The sequence below is a fragment of the Geospiza fortis genome, unplaced genomic scaffold (assembly GCF_000277835.1).
Source record: "Geospiza fortis unplaced genomic scaffold, GeoFor_1.0 scaffold41, whole genome shotgun sequence".
Taxonomy (NCBI): domain Eukaryota; kingdom Metazoa; phylum Chordata; class Aves; order Passeriformes; family Thraupidae; genus Geospiza; species Geospiza fortis.
In genome coordinates this window covers 4256086-4277124 of record NW_005054299.1, presented here as the reverse complement: position 1 = coordinate 4277124, position 21039 = coordinate 4256086, and the positions used below count along the sequence as shown (strand labels likewise).

The 21039-nt window shown below is 39.8% G+C and overlaps 1 protein-coding gene across 1 annotated transcript in view; it reads right to left on the bottom strand.

The window, feature by feature from the left end:
• INTS7 (integrator complex subunit 7) overlaps nt 1-21039 on the bottom strand; it is a 25663-nt gene that overhangs the window by 3301 nt on the left and 1323 nt on the right. Inside the window, exons 2-17 of the mRNA XM_005416168.2 lie at nt 20894-21023; nt 19291-19437; nt 16656-16793; nt 16144-16190; nt 15441-15640; nt 14288-14410; nt 11623-11740; nt 10539-10673; nt 9872-9969; nt 8981-9220; nt 8152-8289; nt 7247-7453; nt 3603-3797; nt 2744-2847; nt 2291-2359; nt 1081-1213 (exon numbers count right to left, since the gene is read on the bottom strand). Of these exons, the coding sequence (XP_005416225.2) occupies nt 1081-1213; nt 2291-2359; nt 2744-2847; nt 3603-3797; nt 7247-7453; nt 8152-8289; nt 8981-9220; nt 9872-9969; nt 10539-10673; nt 11623-11740; nt 14288-14410; nt 15441-15640; nt 16144-16190; nt 16656-16793; nt 19291-19437; nt 20894-21023 (2222 nt within the window). The remainder of the gene's footprint in view (nt 1-1080; nt 1214-2290; nt 2360-2743; nt 2848-3602; nt 3798-7246; nt 7454-8151; nt 8290-8980; nt 9221-9871; nt 9970-10538; nt 10674-11622; nt 11741-14287; nt 14411-15440; nt 15641-16143; nt 16191-16655; nt 16794-19290; nt 19438-20893; nt 21024-21039) is intronic.

Sequence of the window (21039 nt, the reverse complement as noted above, 5' to 3'; positions counted from 1 at the left end):
AGTCCAAAAATATATTAATACAGTCATAGAATTATAGCCACTAAAATTACAATGACTATATTCAGCCTCTCTGGTTATGTTCTGCCCCTTATTGAAGGAGGTATTCTGCTCTGGAAAAAAAAGGAGGTCAAGCAAAAGAAAAATACAGATCTTTCCAGTCCTAGTGTTCAAGTTGACAGAGCAGGATCTGCTTGAAACATTCCTACACACAAACTCTCAAAACACAACTCCCCTCCAAGCAAAAAGCCTGGCATCTATCACAACTTAATGCAATAATTAAGTTTTAAGGCTCTTGTCTACTCTTCCTTTCCCTGCTGCACCATGCCTCTGGCTCAGATGAACACAAGCAGTGCCACTGGAGTCACCAAGCTGCCTTGGTGTGCAGCCAGCCACAGCCAAGTGTACAGGGTTTACCTTTGCTGTGGTTTACATGATTTACTCCTCTATTCTACTTGGAATTGGTAAGGACTGTTGGATTTAGAAACCAGGCAAACAGATGCCAACCATGCCAAACCACCACTAACAAGCACTTCAGCTTTAGGATGCTCATGAGCAGCAAGAGCCAAAGGCATCAGCCCTGTAAGTAGAGTGTTATCAGCTCACTGTTTGCACCAGCACACTCACTGTGCTCCCTGATGCCCTGCACTGATAAGAGAAACACAGCACCCCCAAAGCACAGGGCTCACCACCAGCAGCTCAGGGACCAAAGCCAGGCTGCTCTGTGGCAGGGGGACAATTCCTTCACAGCAAGAACATGAACGCGGAGAATGTGTCCAGGGTTTGCATGTGAGTGTGGTGAGGGGTCTGACAGCTCTTGTAGTGACATTATCACCACCTGCTGTGCTCTTAGGATGGGAATTTTAAAAGTATTATTTTTCAGCAGACCAGCAAGGTTACAGATGTTTTAGCAAAGTGGTTCTTGAAATATTTTTAAACAAGCGTGTCTCTGTAGAGACCATCTGAGTCGGTAATGTTAATTAACTGAGAATGCTTCCCAGTTTCTTGCCAACCACAGTTCTGTGGAGTTCTGGGGTTTTGGCCCCTTTCTGTAGACAACATACATTTAAAACTGTTACTTGCCAAGTAAGACACAGGAGCATACTTCCTGTTGAGGGATTCCACTTCCTCTAGCACATGATTAAATACAGACATCATTCTTCTTTCATATTCACTTTCAACATGAGCTGTTCCATTTGAGCTATATTCCTGGAAACTAAAAAAAAAAGACAAAAGAAAAAAAATGAAACTTTTCATTATGTCTAACTTACTTTCCTCATCATAACCTGGAAGGCAGACTGCCAAACAGACGTGACAAGACATTACAACATGCAATCCATTAAGAAATGTCTTTCAAACTGTTTACTCGGTTCTTTAAATTATTTTTCCACTATAACACTTGCCCTTTACATTTAAATCTCTCTTACCTACCATTTATTCACCACTCTTGTCCCCACCCTCTCAGCTGAAGCAGTGACAGGTCTAACAGACTCAGCATACTTACTTCCCCTGGCTTTTATTTCACCCTGCAGTGTTTGTTACAGTCACGGAAATCTCACAACCCAAAGCAAGAATGACAGTCAGAATTAAAACTAAATCTCCAAGTTTATAATCTTCTCCTTTGAATAGAATTCCATCTCATTGACTAATACACCTTCTAAGCAATGCTTAATTCATAATGATAGTCACTTAGGATGTTCACTTTTATAACCAGCTATAAAATCACTGAGAGATTTAGAGATTTTATCCACAGTATTTTCCATTTAATCTGAGCCTGAGATTTTTTAACAGTGATTCACTTCATCAGTAGTTCAACGTTGTTTTCTAGTGGATTTAAGTGGACTGTTAGAAAAAGAGCCAGAGGTGATGGCTTTACATTTGAACTAAAAATTTGAAAAATTTTGAAACTAATTTGAACGAATTTAGTGCATGTGTTTTCACAACTTTGAAGGAAGCTAGGGTGCACTTACAAGTCCAAGCAACAGGTATGGGATCTAACACACAACAACACAAACTGAAATAAGTGGCTAAAGGAGACATCAGAAATTCAAGTCTATATTTAACTCCAGTATAGTGCTCTCAAGAGCAAAATCAGTATAAAATGCAGAATCCAAAAGAGAGTCCCCAATCTGCCAGGTACAGCACAGCAGCAACAGATCCTCAAGCCTGCTCAGAATATAACTAGAAATGTCTACTAAGAAACTTTCTGAACATTCCTTGAATTCCTAGGTTTAAAGCTCCAAGGATTTATTACTAAGCAGAAAAGGAGTATGCAGTTAACTATCAAACCTACCTTGCAGATTCTGGATCCAGAATCAGAGCTTCTATTGCATGTGAAATCAACAGGCAGCTCTGCTGTTGTCTGATATTAATACTAAGGAGCTAAAAGATTTTCAAAGTTGGCACCTAAAGCAAGAAATGCAGCGTATTTAGTGGCATTTTTCCTTGTTTCTGTGAAGTAATCCTACAGTCAGTACTCATTTAGTGAACAGAGAGCAGGAACTGTGAAAGTGCCAAGTTATAAGCTGCTCCAATTTTTGTGTCATAACTTGTTTATCAAGTAATTCCAAACAATAATATGGCAATGTTTATTTTTAAATAGGTTTTAAACAATTGGCAGCTAATTTTTATGTTATTAATTTTCAAAATTACTTCATGGCAGTCTTCAAAGAAAAGAGGATTCTTGTGCTGCATGCTGTGCACATGAGAAGGAAAGTGGACAAACCCTAGGATTTTTAAAGGATACAGTTCTACATTCCTTAGAGTTGCTGAGTCTGCATCAAAAGATGACTGATAGAGATCTCCATACCGCGTAGCCAAGTTTCGGAATTCCTCCATTGAGTGCTTCATCTGCAGAGACAATGTTACTAGGCAAAAACACAAAACAAAGCAAAACAAAACCCCACACATCCAGAAAACCACTATACTGTAACATACAACACTGAAGGAATAAGGTTGCACATTGGAGAAAAATTTTTAAAGTTCTTGCTTCTTCACTCAGATAATGATTACCAAAGTGACAGACTGATATCCACACATTAAACAGGTATATTCCCTGCACCAACAAAATCTCCTTGGGTTAAAAACAAAACAAAAGAAAAAATCTCCATCAACAACCTCCTCCATCCCCAACTGGTAAAGCAAACTGCTCTTTCAGTGACCCCCCACTGGCTGGATTTAGAAGCAAACCTCCTTGGTCTTCCAAGGAGGTACCAAGGCAAGTTTTGTACAGTACCAAGGCAGTTGCCAACTCTCAGCAAAAGGAGTTGCAGAATCATCCTCAGGTATATATAATATTCTTCCTTAGTGTACTCAGAGTGTCTGAGCTGTTTCAAAAAGCAAGGTGTGAAAAGCCTTGCTGCTAGTTTGAGTGTACCAAGTGACTTGCTACGTGCATATCCTTCCTTGGACGCTGTGTGCGTGACTGGAGGACAAAACACACATGCACATTCAGCTACAGGCATGTGTTTTCAGAGCTACAGGTGAAAACCAAAAGCCACTTCACAACTACTTTTCATTTCTTTTGTCAAATATGTTTGCTGAGGAGCAGAATTCATACCAGAGTCACAAACACAACTGCACAAGAGTGGAATGGGAGCACGTGCCTGGTTGGAGATGCGGCCACACCTCTGGAGATCATTTCCTGATGTCATAGCGATGGTTGTGGCAATAGCTGGGGGTGGACTCGTTTTTAGGCTGTTGCAGGTACAAATAAGTTGAGAAAAAGCTTGCAGAAGGTCAATCCTGAGTTTCACAAATCCACACTGAAAGCTCAGAGGATTAAGTGGCGTACTAGCAGCCTGAAACACAGTAATAAGAATGTTGGCAATCTAGGTCAAAAGCAAAAATGATAAAATGACACTGCAGTGTCACTGAACAGTCTCATCAGAAAACTGAACCCTCAAGTTCAATTCTAAAAAGTGGTTTTTTAAAAATTATATTTAACAGGTTTGCTCAATTTCAATCATACTAAATATAAATGACATAGGAGTTGCATAATTACTAAGTCATATTCCAAGCACCTCACCCTTGTAACAAATGTGACTTAAGCAGTTAAAATAAATACTGTTAGGGCACATACTTCCTTTTTCCAAGGCCAAGCCATTAGGCTTCAAATGACATTAGGCCAGATAGTCTTTACCATAAGAAAAAGTAGACTGAATTGGATGGCAAACAAGAAACACAAGGACTGAAAAAGTGATTCTCTGCATCAGCCAGAAGAGAAGGAATTGGCTCAAGGTACTCACAGCAGGAGGAGGGAGTGATTTTTTTGGAACTGTGAAATGGATGGGAACATTATGAAGGCACTGAACCTTGCATTTGATGAAGGCAAGAGACACAGTCTAGTGGTAACTAAGAACAGTAAATAACAGAATTCCAGGAGGGTAGACAAGCTGCTATTGTTGAAAAAATACAGTTCTATGAAGCTTTGCTCCCTAAAAGCTTATCTGACTTGTAGAAGCATCTGTGACAGCTTAGGACACCCAGGAGGCAGTAAGCTGCAGTACTCGAGGTTTGATACTAGTTAAGCCAAAAATCCAGTACTTATTTTTCTTAAACTGTTGGATTTTGAGAAGAACAAGCCCTCTCCAAAAACAAAGCACTGGTACTTCCTCTTGGACTCATGCCTGTCTTTGCCAGTGCTTCTTATTCCTCACCACGTCACTTCTCAAAGCAAGAAGTTATAATCTACCCCAAAACCTTACTAAGAACCATTTCTTTGCTGGCAGAAAACCAGCTAAGTGGTTTCTCACAAAGCATCACATCATCTGAGAACTGGCCCACTACTGACTAAAGTGAGGAAACATCAGCCCACTGCAACCACTTTAAACTAATGAACTAGATTTCAACTGAAAAGATAAGACTATTTCATATTTAAACCATTGATGCTTTTCCTTCTACAAGGGCACCAAAAAACCCTTAAGAACTGGAATTGTTCAAGTTTATTTTGCAAGGATGGTTTCAGAAAACCCTCTGTAGAAGAGGGCTACAGTGCACTGTAATTGCTCTACAGAGACTACATGCTTTTAAAGAGTAAAGTACTCATATCAGAAAATACAGACATTTTTAGTAGCACAAATTGGACTTGAATCTTGTAAATGGAAATACAAGCTTGTCTCATTAATACTGCAATTCACCTTATCTGCCATGGGCAGTGAGGGAGTTACAATTCTTTCTGAAAGTGACAGAAGTATTTCTTTGGCTCAGCCAAGTTCTTCAAACACCACCACTTGACATATTTGGAATTGGTGCTACTTAACCAATGGCTGTATAAGTGCTTTGTTCAAGTTTTGTATCTTCTTTAGATTACCAGCAGTGAAAAATAAACCCAATGCTTCCAATGAGACACAGGATCTGTGCCAGAAAGAGCAGGACCCATTCAAAACCTTTGCTAATTGTACAACCAAGCACACAGCAAGACAGATGGGGACTGTGGCCAATGTGCTCCCTGACAAGTCCTTGTTCTCCCACAGGGAGAACCTCTTATCCATAAAGCAGAGGGACTTCTTTCCCTCAAGTGCATTAACTCCAATGAAAGAACACTCTGCAGTGCAACTCAGAGTTTTATGTTTATCAAGGAGGAATTGAGAAATTTTCCGACAAGGCGCTATCTGAACATTTCATTGTTGCTAAACTGGGCTGGCTGAACATCTGCAAGAGATTTACTGACACTGTGTTTTCCAGCTACAAAGTGGAGCAGCTACACCAGGCTCATCACATGCACCACTGGTCTGTGGTACCAGCAGGGCTGAGTCATGCTCTGCACTGAAACAGCAGCAACAGGAGAGCTCCAGTCAGAGGAAAGAGCAGGAGTCTACAGCAGCAAGGCTGTCACGGGCATTTTGTGGCACTTTGCTCCCCTTGGAGAGGCTGAGTTCTATAGACAAGCAGTGAGTGCCTCCTTTTACAGCTGATACACTCAAGCAGGGCTGGGAAATTGTCCAGAGTGATGCAACAAGTCAGCAAGAACCAGCAGTAAAACCCAATTTCCTCCCCTCTAACCTACAAATCCTGTACTCACTCCTCTGGACCACAACCACCCATAAGGAGGGCACTGGGCCCAGGAAAGCACTATGTGCAACAGGAACTGAAGTCAGCAGAAGAGATGAAGACAGGAATCCTTCAAAAGAAAAAAAGCCCCAAACTCTATGGAAGGGGTAATTAAATTACTGGATCACAGTATGACCTATTTAAGTATGTTATTTTCCTGCCTGTATTAAATATTAACATCTAATTAGATGAGGTCCTCCTCTCAATGTCTTCTTGATGTTAGAGAAATCTTGAAGTGTTGAATTAAAAGCCTGATTCACTCGGCCAACACTTAAAGACAAACACTTCAGGAATTATGGATCTTTCAGAGGACAAAAGTAGAAATTTATGTCATTGCAGCTTATTCAGGGACATTTTATTAATAAATAGTAATATCTGAATTTTATTAAACAGTAATGTCTGAATTGTCATGACCCTAACTGTCCAGTAACTAAAGCAATGAAGCAGCTTCACTGAAAAGGCATACAAAAACTGTATGTAAAGATTGCTTCATGGAAACTAAAATACGAAAGAAAGCATTGTGTGAAGCTGGATCATCTTTGCTTAAGAAGCAACTTTACAGTAGGAACTGAAGGTCCCTAATCATTAGTGCTTTTTTTGTTTATGTTCACAGACATCACACAGCTTTCTTGGTATTTTTACCACTTCAGAGAAGCAGAAAGTATTTGCATAAAAGCAGGTACCAGTTGGATTTGATGAAACTGAATTGTCTTTCCTCTTCCTACTAGATAGTTTTTAGGATTCCATGAGATCACATTGTCAAATAGAACATGAACTCAGCAGGAGGGAGGAAGACAACTGAATCCTTCTCTGTATTTCAAGAAGACAGCAGCCAATTTAGGCCAATTCCTAGGCTTGACTATTACAATAGCTTTTATTCACCCAAAGCAAGGAGTGGAAAACTATAAGTATTGTAACTTTAATTAAACAAGATCTGTCACATTTCATTTGATCTGATCAAGGCAGGAAATGAGGGGTGGAGGGAGAAGAAAAAGCAAAGAGAAATCTAGCTAATCACACTTGGCTTAGGTTACAGGATGCGTTCTCTCAAGATGCAGTGTGTGATGCCTGCAGAGGAGAACCAAGCAGAGTCTGGCAGATGCCAGAGATATTGAAGAACTTTTCAGAGAGTTAAGAACAGAACCCAAAGAGCCATGCTGCAGCAGCAGAAACATCAGCAGCAGAGGTGTGTGCTGACCGTCAGCGAGGCGATCCCTTTGTGGTAGGACTTGAGGGCTTCGGCGATGCAGGAGAGCGCGGAGCTGGAGCTCTCCTCCTGCAGCCCCGTCAGGCACTGCTCAGCCTGGGAGAACTCCTTCAGGCTGTTCAGCCAGAAGTAGAAGTGCTCTGAAGCCACCTGGGTCAGCAGGCTCTGGTACAGCTCTCTGGCCATGTCGTGGTTGCCCTGTAATGACAAGAATGTTTCTGAAAGGGGACGTGAAAGAAGGCTGGGGATTTCTACAGAACTTACACAAATAAGAAAACAGGAACATCTCCAGCTTTCAAACAGAAATACTGAAACTTTTCCCAATTATTTGATTGTGGCAATGCTAATAATAAATGAAAGCATGAGTGCTTACTTTACAGAAATACCAGCCTGTAAAAAAGTATAGTAGATAATTCAATAAGATGAGAAAAAAACATGGAAATTTACCACAGCATCTCATACTAGGGTTTCTGTGTAATTCTAACCCCAACTGTGAATTTACTTAAGGGAAAAGGGAAACAGTATATTTTTCTTCCTTTCTTCACATTGAAGAAAGAGAACCATACATCAGGATGACCTTCACATTCTGAAGAGCAGCCAGACAATACAGATTAGGTATGTGATCAAGAAAGTGCCAGGACATCTCTTAATTTCTTCTCAAATACTTCAAAAGGATGAGTAAAAAAACCATTTTGATGGGATGAATGTCCCAAATTATATATATCTGAATCTGCATTTCAGGGGATTAGAAGGGAAAGTGATTTTTAGTTTTTTCCCCCATTTACTTCCTTCTCCCAAATCCTACGATTTTCCTGATTCCCTTAACCAGTTCAAAGAAGTCCCTGGCAATTCCTGCAATCACAGCAAACCATTTTTCTGCAGGTATTTTCACTTACCATCCTGGAAGCCTGCCTGGCTATCCTGTAGGCTGTCCATCCATTGGAGGCATTCTCAAGCTGCTGCTTGATCACAGTTTTGATTTCTGTGGACAAAGCTTTCTGACTGGAAACAAATATCACTGTGGCAAGAGAAACCTAGTAGAGAGTGGAGGAGTGAGAAAGAAAGTTATAATTTAGTAACTAAAGAAAAGAAGAAAAAAAAGCCATTTCTGTTTTATTTTGGGCTCAAAACTACATAGAAGATTACATGCATATATTTTAACTGCAAAACTTCTCAGTCATATATCTTTTAAATAGTTAGAGCAATCCAAGTATTTCTTGTAGATAAAAGTAACTCTCATTTAAAGAACCTCAATTCTGCCTTTTAGCTGAAATATTTCAAATGCTCCAAGTAAATTAACAGAAAGCTTGTAATTTCTTTTTTAAAATTCAAATTCTTTTCCAAATATATGCGATGAAAGCATTTTTCTCTCTTACAGTATATTAAGTAATTTCCCTCAGAGCACCCTATATAAATGGAGCTAGCTGCCATTTGGCCTTTAAACACTACTTTAGAGATACCCCAATAATGTCAATAGCCAGGCTTGCCTAAGCAGTGCCATCTGCTGGAAAATCTAATGGAATACACTGCATAATACAGCTCCATCTAGGAGATATTTCTACACTGAACACTGACATAAAGAGTCAGAAGTTGAAAGAAAATTGAAACTAGTGGCTACAGACTGGCACATCAATCTGGACACATAACAAATGCCTTAGCAGCCTTTTAAAATAGAATCCATCCCCAGTTGTTACTACAGACTTTATGCATCAAGGGAAGTCTTACCAAGAGTTCCTGCTTTTTATCTGTGGCAGATTGTCCAATTAATTTATAGAGGTCCATTAGGTCTCCTAGCATGCCATCTGCCAGGACAGGCAGCTGCATGGCAATGGCTGCCAGGCAGTGGCACATGAGGATCCTGGCATTGTCCTGGGCACTGTGCAGCTGTGCCAGCAGGGATTCCACCACGGACTGGCTCAGGTGGGGGCGGCACTTCACCAGCTTCACCATGCAGGTCAGCGTGATCTGCAACTCACACAGCCCACAGGAACATCAACACAATGGCCTCAAACCAACAAAGCCAGGCACACTTAGCTGCAAGCAGAACTGCAGGAACACAGGTGTTTTCAGAACTATGTACTCTACAAAATATGAGATTTTTCCAAGAGCCCAAGCCTTTGTCCCCAAGCTACCAGCACTAAAACACATCACAAATTCAAGAAACATTAATAGTCTCTCACACCACCAGCCTTTAAGGTAAATAACTAGAAAAATTACTGATGGTTTCTGAAGTGGGAGAATAAGAATAATCATTTATAAAAATGTTGTGATAATGTACACTGCATCTCCAAAAAGCAAGTTCTCTCCAAGATTCTCTTTGTCCTCCAGGGACACCTCCATCCAACATTCATGTTTTATTATAGCTGTTCTTCTGAGAGGAATTCTCCCTACCACCTGCAACAATCCTCTTATCCTAGAGCTGAGAGGAATTGTACTATAGCTATGCACAGTTTCTCTGCTGCTCTGAACTCTGATTATGGACAAACCAGAAAAATACTCCTTCTCTCCAGTCTGTTATACTTCCACCAGAAAGGATCTGGTGCACATCAGCCTCTCTGTCACACAAACTGTTACAATAACTTACAGCTGTGAAGGGGAAGACAACAGTAATGTCACCTTTAAGGTTGCCTGAGCTCCTGGGCTGTCATCTTGACTACAGAGAACAAGAAGAGCTTCTAAGCCAAAAACTGCATCTTGCTCCAAAGGCAGAAGATCTACAAAAAGAAAAAGAGTTCATTTGTTCTCTGTTCTGTTCTCTGACCACAGTTGGTGTAATGCTTGCACTGCTGTTGCAGTCATGAGAATTAAGAATCTTCCTAACACTCCTGCTTTGTCTTACTTTGATGAGAAACAATTCTGCCATTCCATGTCTTGGATAACTATTCAGCAGCCCCACTGACACTTGCAAAGCATGCATAAATCTTGGGACTAAGACTTCTAAATGCCCTGTTCTTATTTTGCAACAGGCTCTGTGCAAAGGGCTTTCAAAAGTTGACCAACAATTCACTAATCTTACAGCAAAGGTAAAACAAGCATTCATTTAGCATGAGTTTTATTGTGGGCATTAATTTTCTCTAAATGAGACAAAGATGGAACCTTCCCAACCATTCATAAGGCCATACAGAGTATTCCCTACTAGATGACAGTCCCCATTCTCCCTAACCAGCCTGAGGGATCAGACAGACTTACAGCCAGGTTCACAGACAGGACGAGTTAATCTGTGCTAAGAGCCTAAGCCCCTGGCTGCAAACAGAGCCACAGCACTGCCCCTGCTTTCCCTTACCTTTCTCCTGGCAAGAGGCTGAAATATTGGTCAGAATTCTCACTCCATGAGCTGCAATGCCACGGTTATTATGGTAACAGCACTCCTGTGCTAGTTTTACCAAATCAAATGACCTGGCAGTTGTAGCTGCTGCTCCTAAATAAAAGCAAGGCAAATGGAACATGAAACTGCACAGTCCATAAATATACTACAGATCTTTAAGTACACTTCTGCAAAACCATTATATTGATTTAGGGCTTTTTCTTATGTTTAAACAATAGGATGAAAATATTTTTCTCTCTTCAAACCAGAGACTCTCTTATTCTTGAACACTACACAAGTTAGACACATGAGAAATCAACCTTTAGCTCCAAATATTCTGTTTCAGGACTCAGAGAAATACTGCCTTAAGAAATATTATGTCTGATTAAAAAAAGCTGGTGAGCCTATTAATTATTAAGCCATGCCAGAATGACTGAAGAGGATGTACTATTTTTTTCCATTTCTGCAGCCCATGTATTTGAGCTTATAACACTCATTTGGGCAGTTTAGCTTTCAAGAAGAAAAAAAGAGTGTGATCATAATTCTGAGAACAAGATACCTTGAATCACTTTTAAATGTCTACTTTTTCTACAATTTCTCCAGAATATTGTCACAATATTTTGGTGACACTTGGTTATTGCTGCAGGTCAAGCCCACAAGGGTGGAACAGTAACATGCCAGTCCACTCTTACACCATGAAGCCTCCCTACTACTCAAAAATTACGCAAATCCATGATTTTAAAGTGCCTTCAGAAGAATGCAGGTCAGCCACTTGAGAGGCAATATGCTCCTTCACAAAATGAAGAAAGCTTAAAGACCCAAAGGCAAACACCCTTTTAATTTACCACAGTACCCACAAAACACAACAAAACCATCATTATTCCTGACTATACAGTGTCCCATTTTAAGTTTACATGCATGATGAACACAGTCTGACTCTCAGGGTTCTGAAGTTCAAAACTAGTTTTAGAAAATGCTACAAAGTGTTTAGATGGAACTGATCAGCAGCAGAAAACCAAGCTACTAAAATGCCAAAGGTAACCACCAAATCCAGTTTTCTTACCTGGAGCACTGCTGAAGTACTGTTTGATGGCAATGGTCCCTGATAACGTGGAAAGAACAGATAACATGCCCATTTTCAAGCTGTCATAAGGAGTGTTAAGAGCAGATTCACAGAGTGCCTAAAAAGCAGCAGGAAAAAATACAAAGGTAAGAAGTAGCATGAGCTATCTATATGGAGAATTTCGTTGCACTGCTCTGGGAAGTTTTAAGAATCAAGATTTTCCCACAGAAAATACTGTACTAAAATCAAAAGCCAAATCCTCAAGCATCTGGTTTAGAGGACTGAGGATGTGGCTTGCAGAAAAGTGACAGTGGGTCCTATATGCTAGGAAACATCAATTGTAAGTCATTAATTGATTAAAAATCAGTGACAAAAGTATTATCTGGTCTCATTGATCCAATATAATAAAGGATTTGAAGACAGTTTCAGGCATGCTGATTATCTTGAATTGTAACAATCTGCAAGGTTCTATATAAATATACATCTCTGAAGAGCAAGGTTTCAAGTGTCATTTCCTTTAGCAGTATTGGTTTCCAACAGGAATAAGGTTCTTGATAAATAAATTCAAGTGCATTTTATGTTTTAACTCATTTGTAGTAGAACTCATGTCTTACTTTTGCGCCTATTGCCAGATCTTATCACAGGTCTTATCACATTTAGGTTTGAATAACTCTGCAAATGCACATTGTTCTCAATTCCTTATGCCAACATGCTCACAATTTAGTCATTCACTGGTTTTGGATGCTTTTTTAGTCAAGAGGAGGGACAGTAATATGAGATATAAATAGAGAATATAAATATATTCTGCTTTAGAGTGTGCCAAAACTGACTGACAAAGAGCCAATAATGGAATAAAGAAAAACAACACAATTAGCTCCACAGAACATAAAAAACCCCCACAGTGTTCTTCTCAGGTATATGTATTTTGTAAGGGTTAAATTCTAAACATAGCTGTCATTTGTACCAATTAGTATTTTGCTAATCCGCTGACTAGAACGGCATCAACAGACAGAGGAAGACCTAATGATTGGGGTAGAAAATGAGTCTTGATGTCTCCCAAGACACTGATGCTTTACTCCAGTGCTGTCAGATCAGCTCTCAGGGCCTATCTGAAACAGTGACAGTGAACACTGCCAGGAGCACAGAGGAGTCAGCAGGATGGACTGCTCCAGGCAGCAACAGCTTCTGAGGCTGATGTCTAGAAATCAGTGAAACCTCCACAGTGCAAACGCCAAACTTCCCACCTGACCTATACAGGACAGACTTAAAATGCTGAAGAAACTAACCAATGTTTGTTGGTAAAAAGGTACAAGAGGCAGGCCTTGTCACAAGAAAAGGAGGGTCTCTTTCAGTCCTTGTTGTATAAACATAGTATTTTGTTTGTATTATCTCCAATTGTTGGGAGAACAACTTCCCAATTCAAAGTGTCAACTTGTTATTTCAGAAGTCAGAAAAACTATTTCTGCATGCCATTTAGCAAGCAGTAGCAAGCTTCAGACAACTACTTTTGTTTTCACTCAGTCACTGGTTTAGTTCAGTTCTGACATCAGTGGAACTTTTCCTTATGAATTTCAACCATCAGGACACCCACTCTACTTCAAAACACAACATGACAAAGAAAGCCAAGTTATGAATGCCTCTCATTTGTACTGACATAACTACTATTGAAATATGGGATAGAGTAGCATTTTCTTCACAAAAAATCCATAATTCCTTAAAATTCCTAAAAGGAAATAAATTTCTGGAGTTAACCCATTATGAAGAATAAAGCAGTTCACTAAAGCAAAAAGCTCTGCACACTCCAAACCATCATCTCCAAGAACTGGGGACAAAGCAGAACCTGCTTTATTTCTCACATGATTGTTAACAAAAACCTGCATAGTTTTTTCTCCCAGACACCTTATGCTCCAACAGGACAGGATCCAAGTAGCTTCCAAGAGTAACAAAAGCAAAGAAAAAAGGACCCAGGAAAAAGTAGAGCTGTGACCCTCTGCCATTAAGTTCTTGAAATATTTACTTTCCCATTAATATAAACTGAAGTTATTTTCCATAGTCATTTCTACCAGAAAAAGGGGAAGGAGAAAAATTCATATGCAACTGTGATTGAAAGAAGGCAGCAGTAACATCTAAAACATAACACAAGTTTCCCCAAATAGCACAGGTGCACTATAAACACCTTCTCACTGATACAACAGGAGTCACAAGGCTACTATTGCAAAAACCCCATTAATTCTAAGAAATGAAATCAAAATCCCATCTGTCCTTTCAAGTACCTCTCGCTGGATGACATGTTTTGACAAATCCCAGAGGCTGTTTTGCACCAGAGCATTGGTGTGTACTCACTGTGGTAAGATCAGTGTAAACATTCAGCTCTCGTGTCTGTTCCCTGAAATGGGTTTGTCAGATGGAAAAGCTATTTCCTCATGCTACAGAGGCCTCCTACATGGCACATGCCTTCCCTTGGTAGTGCCAACTTATCCAACTGCAGACATTCTATGAGCTGCTCATTAATGCTTGGCTAGGCTGCTTGGCAGAGTAACCTAACTTAAGAGTATGGAGATACATGTTACTCCTTCCTTTACCTCCCAAATCATTCCTCTGGGAAGAATTCTACAACTCCTTGGGAAGTTTCATAATAAAGTTTAGCTTAAAAAAACATACAGACCTGAATATTTTCTCTGCTCCATGTATGCGGTGTCTTGTTGGCCAGCAACCTCAAATCCTGGATTGCAAGCCTCTTCACAGCCTTTCTGGGGTCATTTTTCAAGTACTGCAACAAAAGTTGAATCTGCAAGAAAATAAATTCATTGTTTAAAAGTGATGCTACTTAGAAGGAAGTATTTTCTAAAGCACTCAGGAAGAAATGTTGAGCACACAGAGCCACAACTAACTTGAAAAAGTATGAACCATGGTTTTTAGTCTCCATCAGTTTTATGCAGTATTGGCTGCTGTGCTGCAGAAATACAGCCTAAATCTCCATGTTTACTGCCGTTAAAATAAATAAAAACAGCACATTAAGTTTTCTCATGTTGTTTCAGTAGACTTAGGTTCAGCACCATCAGAAGCATCATCTGAAATACAGAAGTGAGCCACAGCAGAGAGTTTCAGACAGATCAATGCCATTATCTAACAGACACCAGCCTTGCATGGCTGTACAGGGCTGAAAGAAAGCAAATAGATTTTTGTGACTCCTTTACAAAGATTAGCTGGATGAGTCTCAAGTGACCCTGTGTTCAGACCTGCTCTATAAATCACATCCACAAAGCTCATTATCAGAGCATAAAAGGCATTTTATTTTTCCATCATTGCTTTCCCACTACTTGGTTTATAGTCTTGAATTTAAGGAAATGATTGAAATTCCTCAAAATTCTCCAGGAAATACACTTTAAATGCATGAAATATTCATGTGCTTCCATGAAAGAAAGGCAAAAGGCACACCCACAACCCAAGACAATATACAGAAGTGCAAAGTGAAGCCTGGCTTCCACAGGCTAGTTGAAGTCTATTCAGAAAAAGTCAGGGTGTTTCTTTTCCTGTATGCTGATCTACCCTTGTTGATTTGAATCCCTGATTTAGAAAAAGACATGTTATGAACTGTAAAAAACATGTCATGTGTTTGATACAGTCACCTGGAAATGGAACCAGAAAAGGCAGAAAATATGAAAGCAGCAGCAGTTTTCAGGGTATTCTTCCTCAACAGCACCGGAGCAACCAATCCAGCCCAGCCATGACTGTTTGTTTTGATCAGCAGGCAGAACCTGAGTGCTTTTAAAATGTACTTTGTACTTCAACAGAAGGCATGCCTTAGGAAGAGTTACCTGCTTGGGAATGTCAACCAAAGAAGAAGCAGCAAGCAGAGTGAAGGTGTGCAGGGTGACAATGACCATCTTGGTGGAAGGGTAGGATGTCACCAGCTGCTGCAGCAGCTGCCTGGAGCTGGAGGCCAGGCTGGCATCGTGGTGCATGTGCTGCAGGATAGGGATCAACTTCAGCTTCAGGTCCACAGGTGTGGCCAAACCTGCAATAAGGAAAGAAATACAGCCAGAGTTAGTGCTTGGGCTGGCTTTTTTTGGCAGTTCTGAGGCACAGAGTATTTCTGGATTTGCTACCATTGCTGAAAGGAGATTGTGCAAACACCTGCAGTGGCTTCAAATAACCCATGTTTTAGCTAGGTATGAAATGACAACACTATCAAGCACTTTCATGGCTGTTTGAGAAAGCTGCTCCTTGCTTCCCTGCAGGTAACACACAAATTAACTCATCTGAAGCAACCTATGAGAGTCTATGCAAGTTTATCCATCACAGTATAGATAGGCTTTTATTCTGTACCAAACAGGTGCTTCAAAAACTTAAATTTTAGGAGGATTTAAGATAACCAGACAGATTATTGGTCACCTAATTTAAAAACTGGAATCATCTAAGGGCAACAGCATTCTGATATCTAATATGTAAATACGAATAATAAAGAACTTTAATTTCTCTGAAAGATTTTCCTCATTACCACTCAACATACAAATGTACCTTGAATCATCTCACTGATTTTGTTACATATTCCAACAGCAAAATCCCTGTTGAGAAAAGAAAGTATCAGGTGAAATGAAAAATAAAAAATTAAGTCATTAAAAATAGAAAAAAAATTCAACTGAGCTACCAAACACTGTGTTTTAACAATCAAAAGTTACACAAAAGAGTGCCTGCCAAAACCTAAGTTTGTCAGAACCTCTGCGCACAGGCACGACCCAATGAGAAAATTAAAGCTTTCAAAAACTGACAAGCAGCGCTACATTTTACTAATATAATTTCTGTCAAATAATTCATGATTAAAGCTGCTATTCCAGTTCTCATAGTTATGAACTTTCAATTTCAGAAAAAAAATCTGCTGAACTTGCATTCAGATTTCCTTACATCATTATTGCACATAATTGTTTTGCTATAAAGGACAGCACAACAGAAAATAGAAAGGCTTGTGAATGTCAGTGTTAATGGAGTTTCCATTCTCTGTAATATGAAAAAGTGAAAAAAACAATTCTTACTTAGATTGTGCAGAAAAGTTGGCAGCAGCAAATATAGCAGCTTCAACTTCCACATTGTCGTGGGAATCCAAACTCTGGCGAATACTGTGATGAGCATTCTTCCTTTCTGGAATGATAGATGCCATGCTGCCCAACATCCTGCAGAAATAAATCACAGCAAAATCAGGACAAACAGTGAGCACGAAGAAATTATGAAACCAAGTAAAAATGTAAAAAAGACTGGTTAAAAGGCTATGCTTATATAAATATGTGCTCCTTCATTACTATTACAGAAACAAGCAAATGCTGAAATTAAGCATGCAGTTAAATGTAACAGATTTTGTCGTGTGGGTTGTGCTGGTGGTCTGATAAGAATTTAATTACATTTTGATACCTTTTAGCTTGAAATTGATACAGTGAGAAACTTACCAAAAATTCTTTCAAAATTAAAGAGTTCATTACGGCATGATTTATTTCCAACATCTTTCACTGATGTAAGATAAGGTTATTAGTGAAAAAAGTAGCATCAGTTTTTGTGTAACTGCTAAAAAAGTAGCCTATACTTCACCAAAAATATTTCAAAGATACCTTTCAGGCATATTTAGCATAACCCAGTTAAAAGAAGAATAAATGTAGGATTTATACTGATGGTAATTTTAGCTAGAGTTCTGTGCAAATATTTACACAGTTATCTAGCAATAAAATTCCACAAAGTTTTGTTTAAGCAGCTCTTTCTTTCAACATGTTCTTCCTTATTGACACTATTCAAAGAAGACAAAAAAAATCAACAGAAGATTTTAAACTGAAACTGTTAAACCAACAGTTATTTTAACATTTTATTTGATGTATCCTGTGAATTTAGTAATTACTTATGCAAACTGAGAGGATTCCTGGGACTTGTAGCAGCCTGTGAAGACAACCCTCAATGCCAGTCAATAACTGCAATCTTATATTGGAGCACTGAACAGAAACTACAAAAAAATGCAGACATATTGTATTTACAGATTTCTGAGACACCAGGGCATGAAAACAATCTCAAATGAAATATTGAAAGAAAAAAGAAATGGACACATGACCTAATCAATCAAAGCCCTGTTAATGCCTCCCATCTCCCAGCAGTGAAATCAATAACAGTTCCAGATGGAGGTACAAAAAGAATATTAAAAGAGAAAGACAAGTGCTCTCTTCACATTTGAATTCACCTGCACAGGAGCTGGAAGAAGCAGTTAAGAGGATCATGTTGGATAGCATTAGAGACACAGACACCAAATCAGCAGGACAGTGACATGGAAGACAGATTAATTTTATTTGTTTTCCCACTTGATTTCCAGAAGTTCAAAGCACTCAGTAATATAACAGCATTTCCTTAGAAGTTACTGATCAGAGATTAACTAGCAGTTCCAGCTAGGACAAGGCTAAATGAAAAATAGGTGCAAGCATAACAAGGTTAATGTAAGTTTTGGTTGCAAGTTAACAAAAAGCATTTTGACACAAAAGGAAGCACTTCCACTTGGTCTAAAAATATCCTAGGCAAGATGTGCTATATTGCATATAGCTACTGTCTGGGTTATGCATACTACAGATTCAGTTTTCTTCTCTGGTGTACACAAAATTTCAACACTGCAAATTCTGTTTTCCCTGGGACCATTCACAGAATTCTCCCCATCACAAGTGGTTAATAACCTTGTTCTTGTTATCACCAATCCTTATCATTCATGCTTTTCAAAGACAGACATCTCTGCTTTTAACTCTATGATCAATGTATAAAAAGCCTCCTTTATTTCGCTCACAGAATCACAGAATGGCCTGGGTTGGAAGGGACCTTAAAGATCATCTAGTTCCAAACCTCTTGCCATGGGCAGGGACACCTTCTGCTTGACCAGGTTGCTCAAAGTCCCATCCAACCTGGTCTTGAACACTTTCATGGATGAGGCATCCACAACTTCTCTGGACAACCTGTTCCAATGTTTCACCACTCGCACAATAAATAATTTTTTCCCAATATCTTATCTAAACCTACTCTCTTTTAGTTTGAAGCCATTCCCCCTTGTCCTGTCACTACAAACTCTTTTTAAAAGTCCCTCTCCATCATTCCTGTAGTCTCCCTTCAGGTACTGGAAGGCCACAATTAGAGCACTCAGAAGCCTTCTCTTCTTCAGGCTGAACAATCCCAATTCTCTCAGCATTTCCTCACAGGAGAGGTGCTCCATCCCTCTAATCTCAGCTGCCTCCTCTGGACTCACTCCAACAGGTCCCTGTCCTTCCTGTGCTGGGGACCCCAGAGCTGGACACAGCACTGCAGGAGGGGTCTCACCAGAGGGGAGCAGAGAGGCAGAATCCCCTTCCTTGGCCTGCTGCCCAGGCTCCTTTTGATGTAGCCCAAAACACATTTGGCTTTCTGGGCTGCCAGTGAACATTGCTGGGTCATGTCCAGCTTTTCATCCACCAGCACCCCCAAGTCCTCGGCAGGGCTGCTCTTGGTCTGTTCATCCCCCAGCCTGGAGTGATACCAGGGGTTGCCCTGGCCCAGATGCAACACCTTGCACTTGGTCGTGTTATTCCAGACAAGCACAGTGATAGTGACTTACAGGTTTGCACTAAATCAGAACAATTCACCAGATCTGAAGTAAATGAGGATCCTTCCTGCCACACTCACCGGAGTGTAATAGCCCGAGCTACTGGATCATTGCTATGGATCACTGAGAAAACTCTCTTGACAAATTCATCCACATTCAGGATCTTCTCTAAGTGCTTCTCACTCTGCTGAGTAACTTTCAGCACACACAGCCTCAGGAAGTTGTTCCTGTTAGAAAATACAAACATTTCTTTGTCAGGCTATTTTGTAACAAAAATTGAAGCACTTTAAATACAAAATTACTTAACTACAATTTTTGGGAGCAAATTAAAACAAGGAGATATCTATGCTTTAGAATCATTTGAGTAGACTGATACAGTAAAATAGAGACTATTAACATACTGTTGCTTTATTTTCTAGTTCAGATAGTGTCAAACTAAAGCCCAATTCCAGGGAAATGAACCTCTGACACCAGTGAGGAGGTGTGTAAGCAAATGTCTGTTTTGTGCACACATAGGGATCCAAATCTGATGGAAAAACACATTCAAGATTAAGACAGAGAAGTCTTAATTACCACTGTCAAATGCTGAGCAAATTTATTTTCCTTCCTGAAGACAAGAGTGAAGATTCCACAACATCAGCGTACACCTTTGTAAGCTTTTAAGAAGCAGCTTTGATTCCATTATATATGCATCACTTGGACAGCAGGCACTTGGAAAAGCTGAACTTCAAGTTTTGTTAGACGTGAAAAATGCCAATCACTTGTTTTTAAAATTTTAAAAGTTTAATAGTAATAAAATGGTTACAAAAATAGTAATACAATTAGAGTAATAATAATTTGGACAAATTGAATTAGGACAGTATGAGACAATAGAGACAAAGAGTTATGGTACCTTTTTCTGGGCAGCACGAGCCCGAAAAAGGACACACGTTAACAGAGGGTTAACCCTTAAGAGTGATAGGCTGTTGCATATTCATACATCTCATACATGATGCATAAATTCCATTCAAACACAGGATTGTGTCTGGTCAGTGTCAACTTCTTCCTCTTAACCCTAACAGTGCCTTCGAGGCGGGAAGAAGTTTGTTTCTTCTGATAAGAGGGCAATAAATTATTTTTCTCTGAAAGATTTAGGTGTCCTGTGGCTGCTATCTGGTGCGAGTGCCTCATTCCTTTCTTAAAAAAATATCCCACTTACATAGTTCTTATTTTAACTACAAAAGTTACCTTTTAACTACAAGACTACATATATCATATTATTAAAATGTTAATACAGCACTACTAATCAATACATCAAAATACATATAGTAAATATCTGCACAGAACTGTAAAATACACACTTCTCACACTAGAGATTAGATTTGCACATCTGATCATCCATTCATTTATGAGTTATGATTTGGATGTGCTTATAGAGCAAAACTTACACCAGTGAACTTAAACCAGCCAGGGAGAGAATCCTCAAATCGGGAAAGGAACTGTGTCGTTACCACTCACAGCCACTCAAGCTCACTAAAGAAGTGAAAAACAAGTTCCAATCAAGCCCAGCCACAACAGACTGGGTACCACAGGGGTGTTGGCAGGAGAGCACGACACGCCAGATTCCACTGCAGGACACTCCAAGGCACGGCGCGTTCCCACGGATCAGACTGGAATGGACAGGAGCAGAGGGGCAGCACTCACCCCACTCTGAAAACATCGGCCAGCTTTAGGAACGCCGAGTTGATGAGAATGGGGAACGGGTATTTCTGGAAGAGCCTCGGAAAACGAACGACGGCTTCGCACTGCTCCCCGAGCTTGCCAGACCTGAGGCCTACCGGAGACAGCAG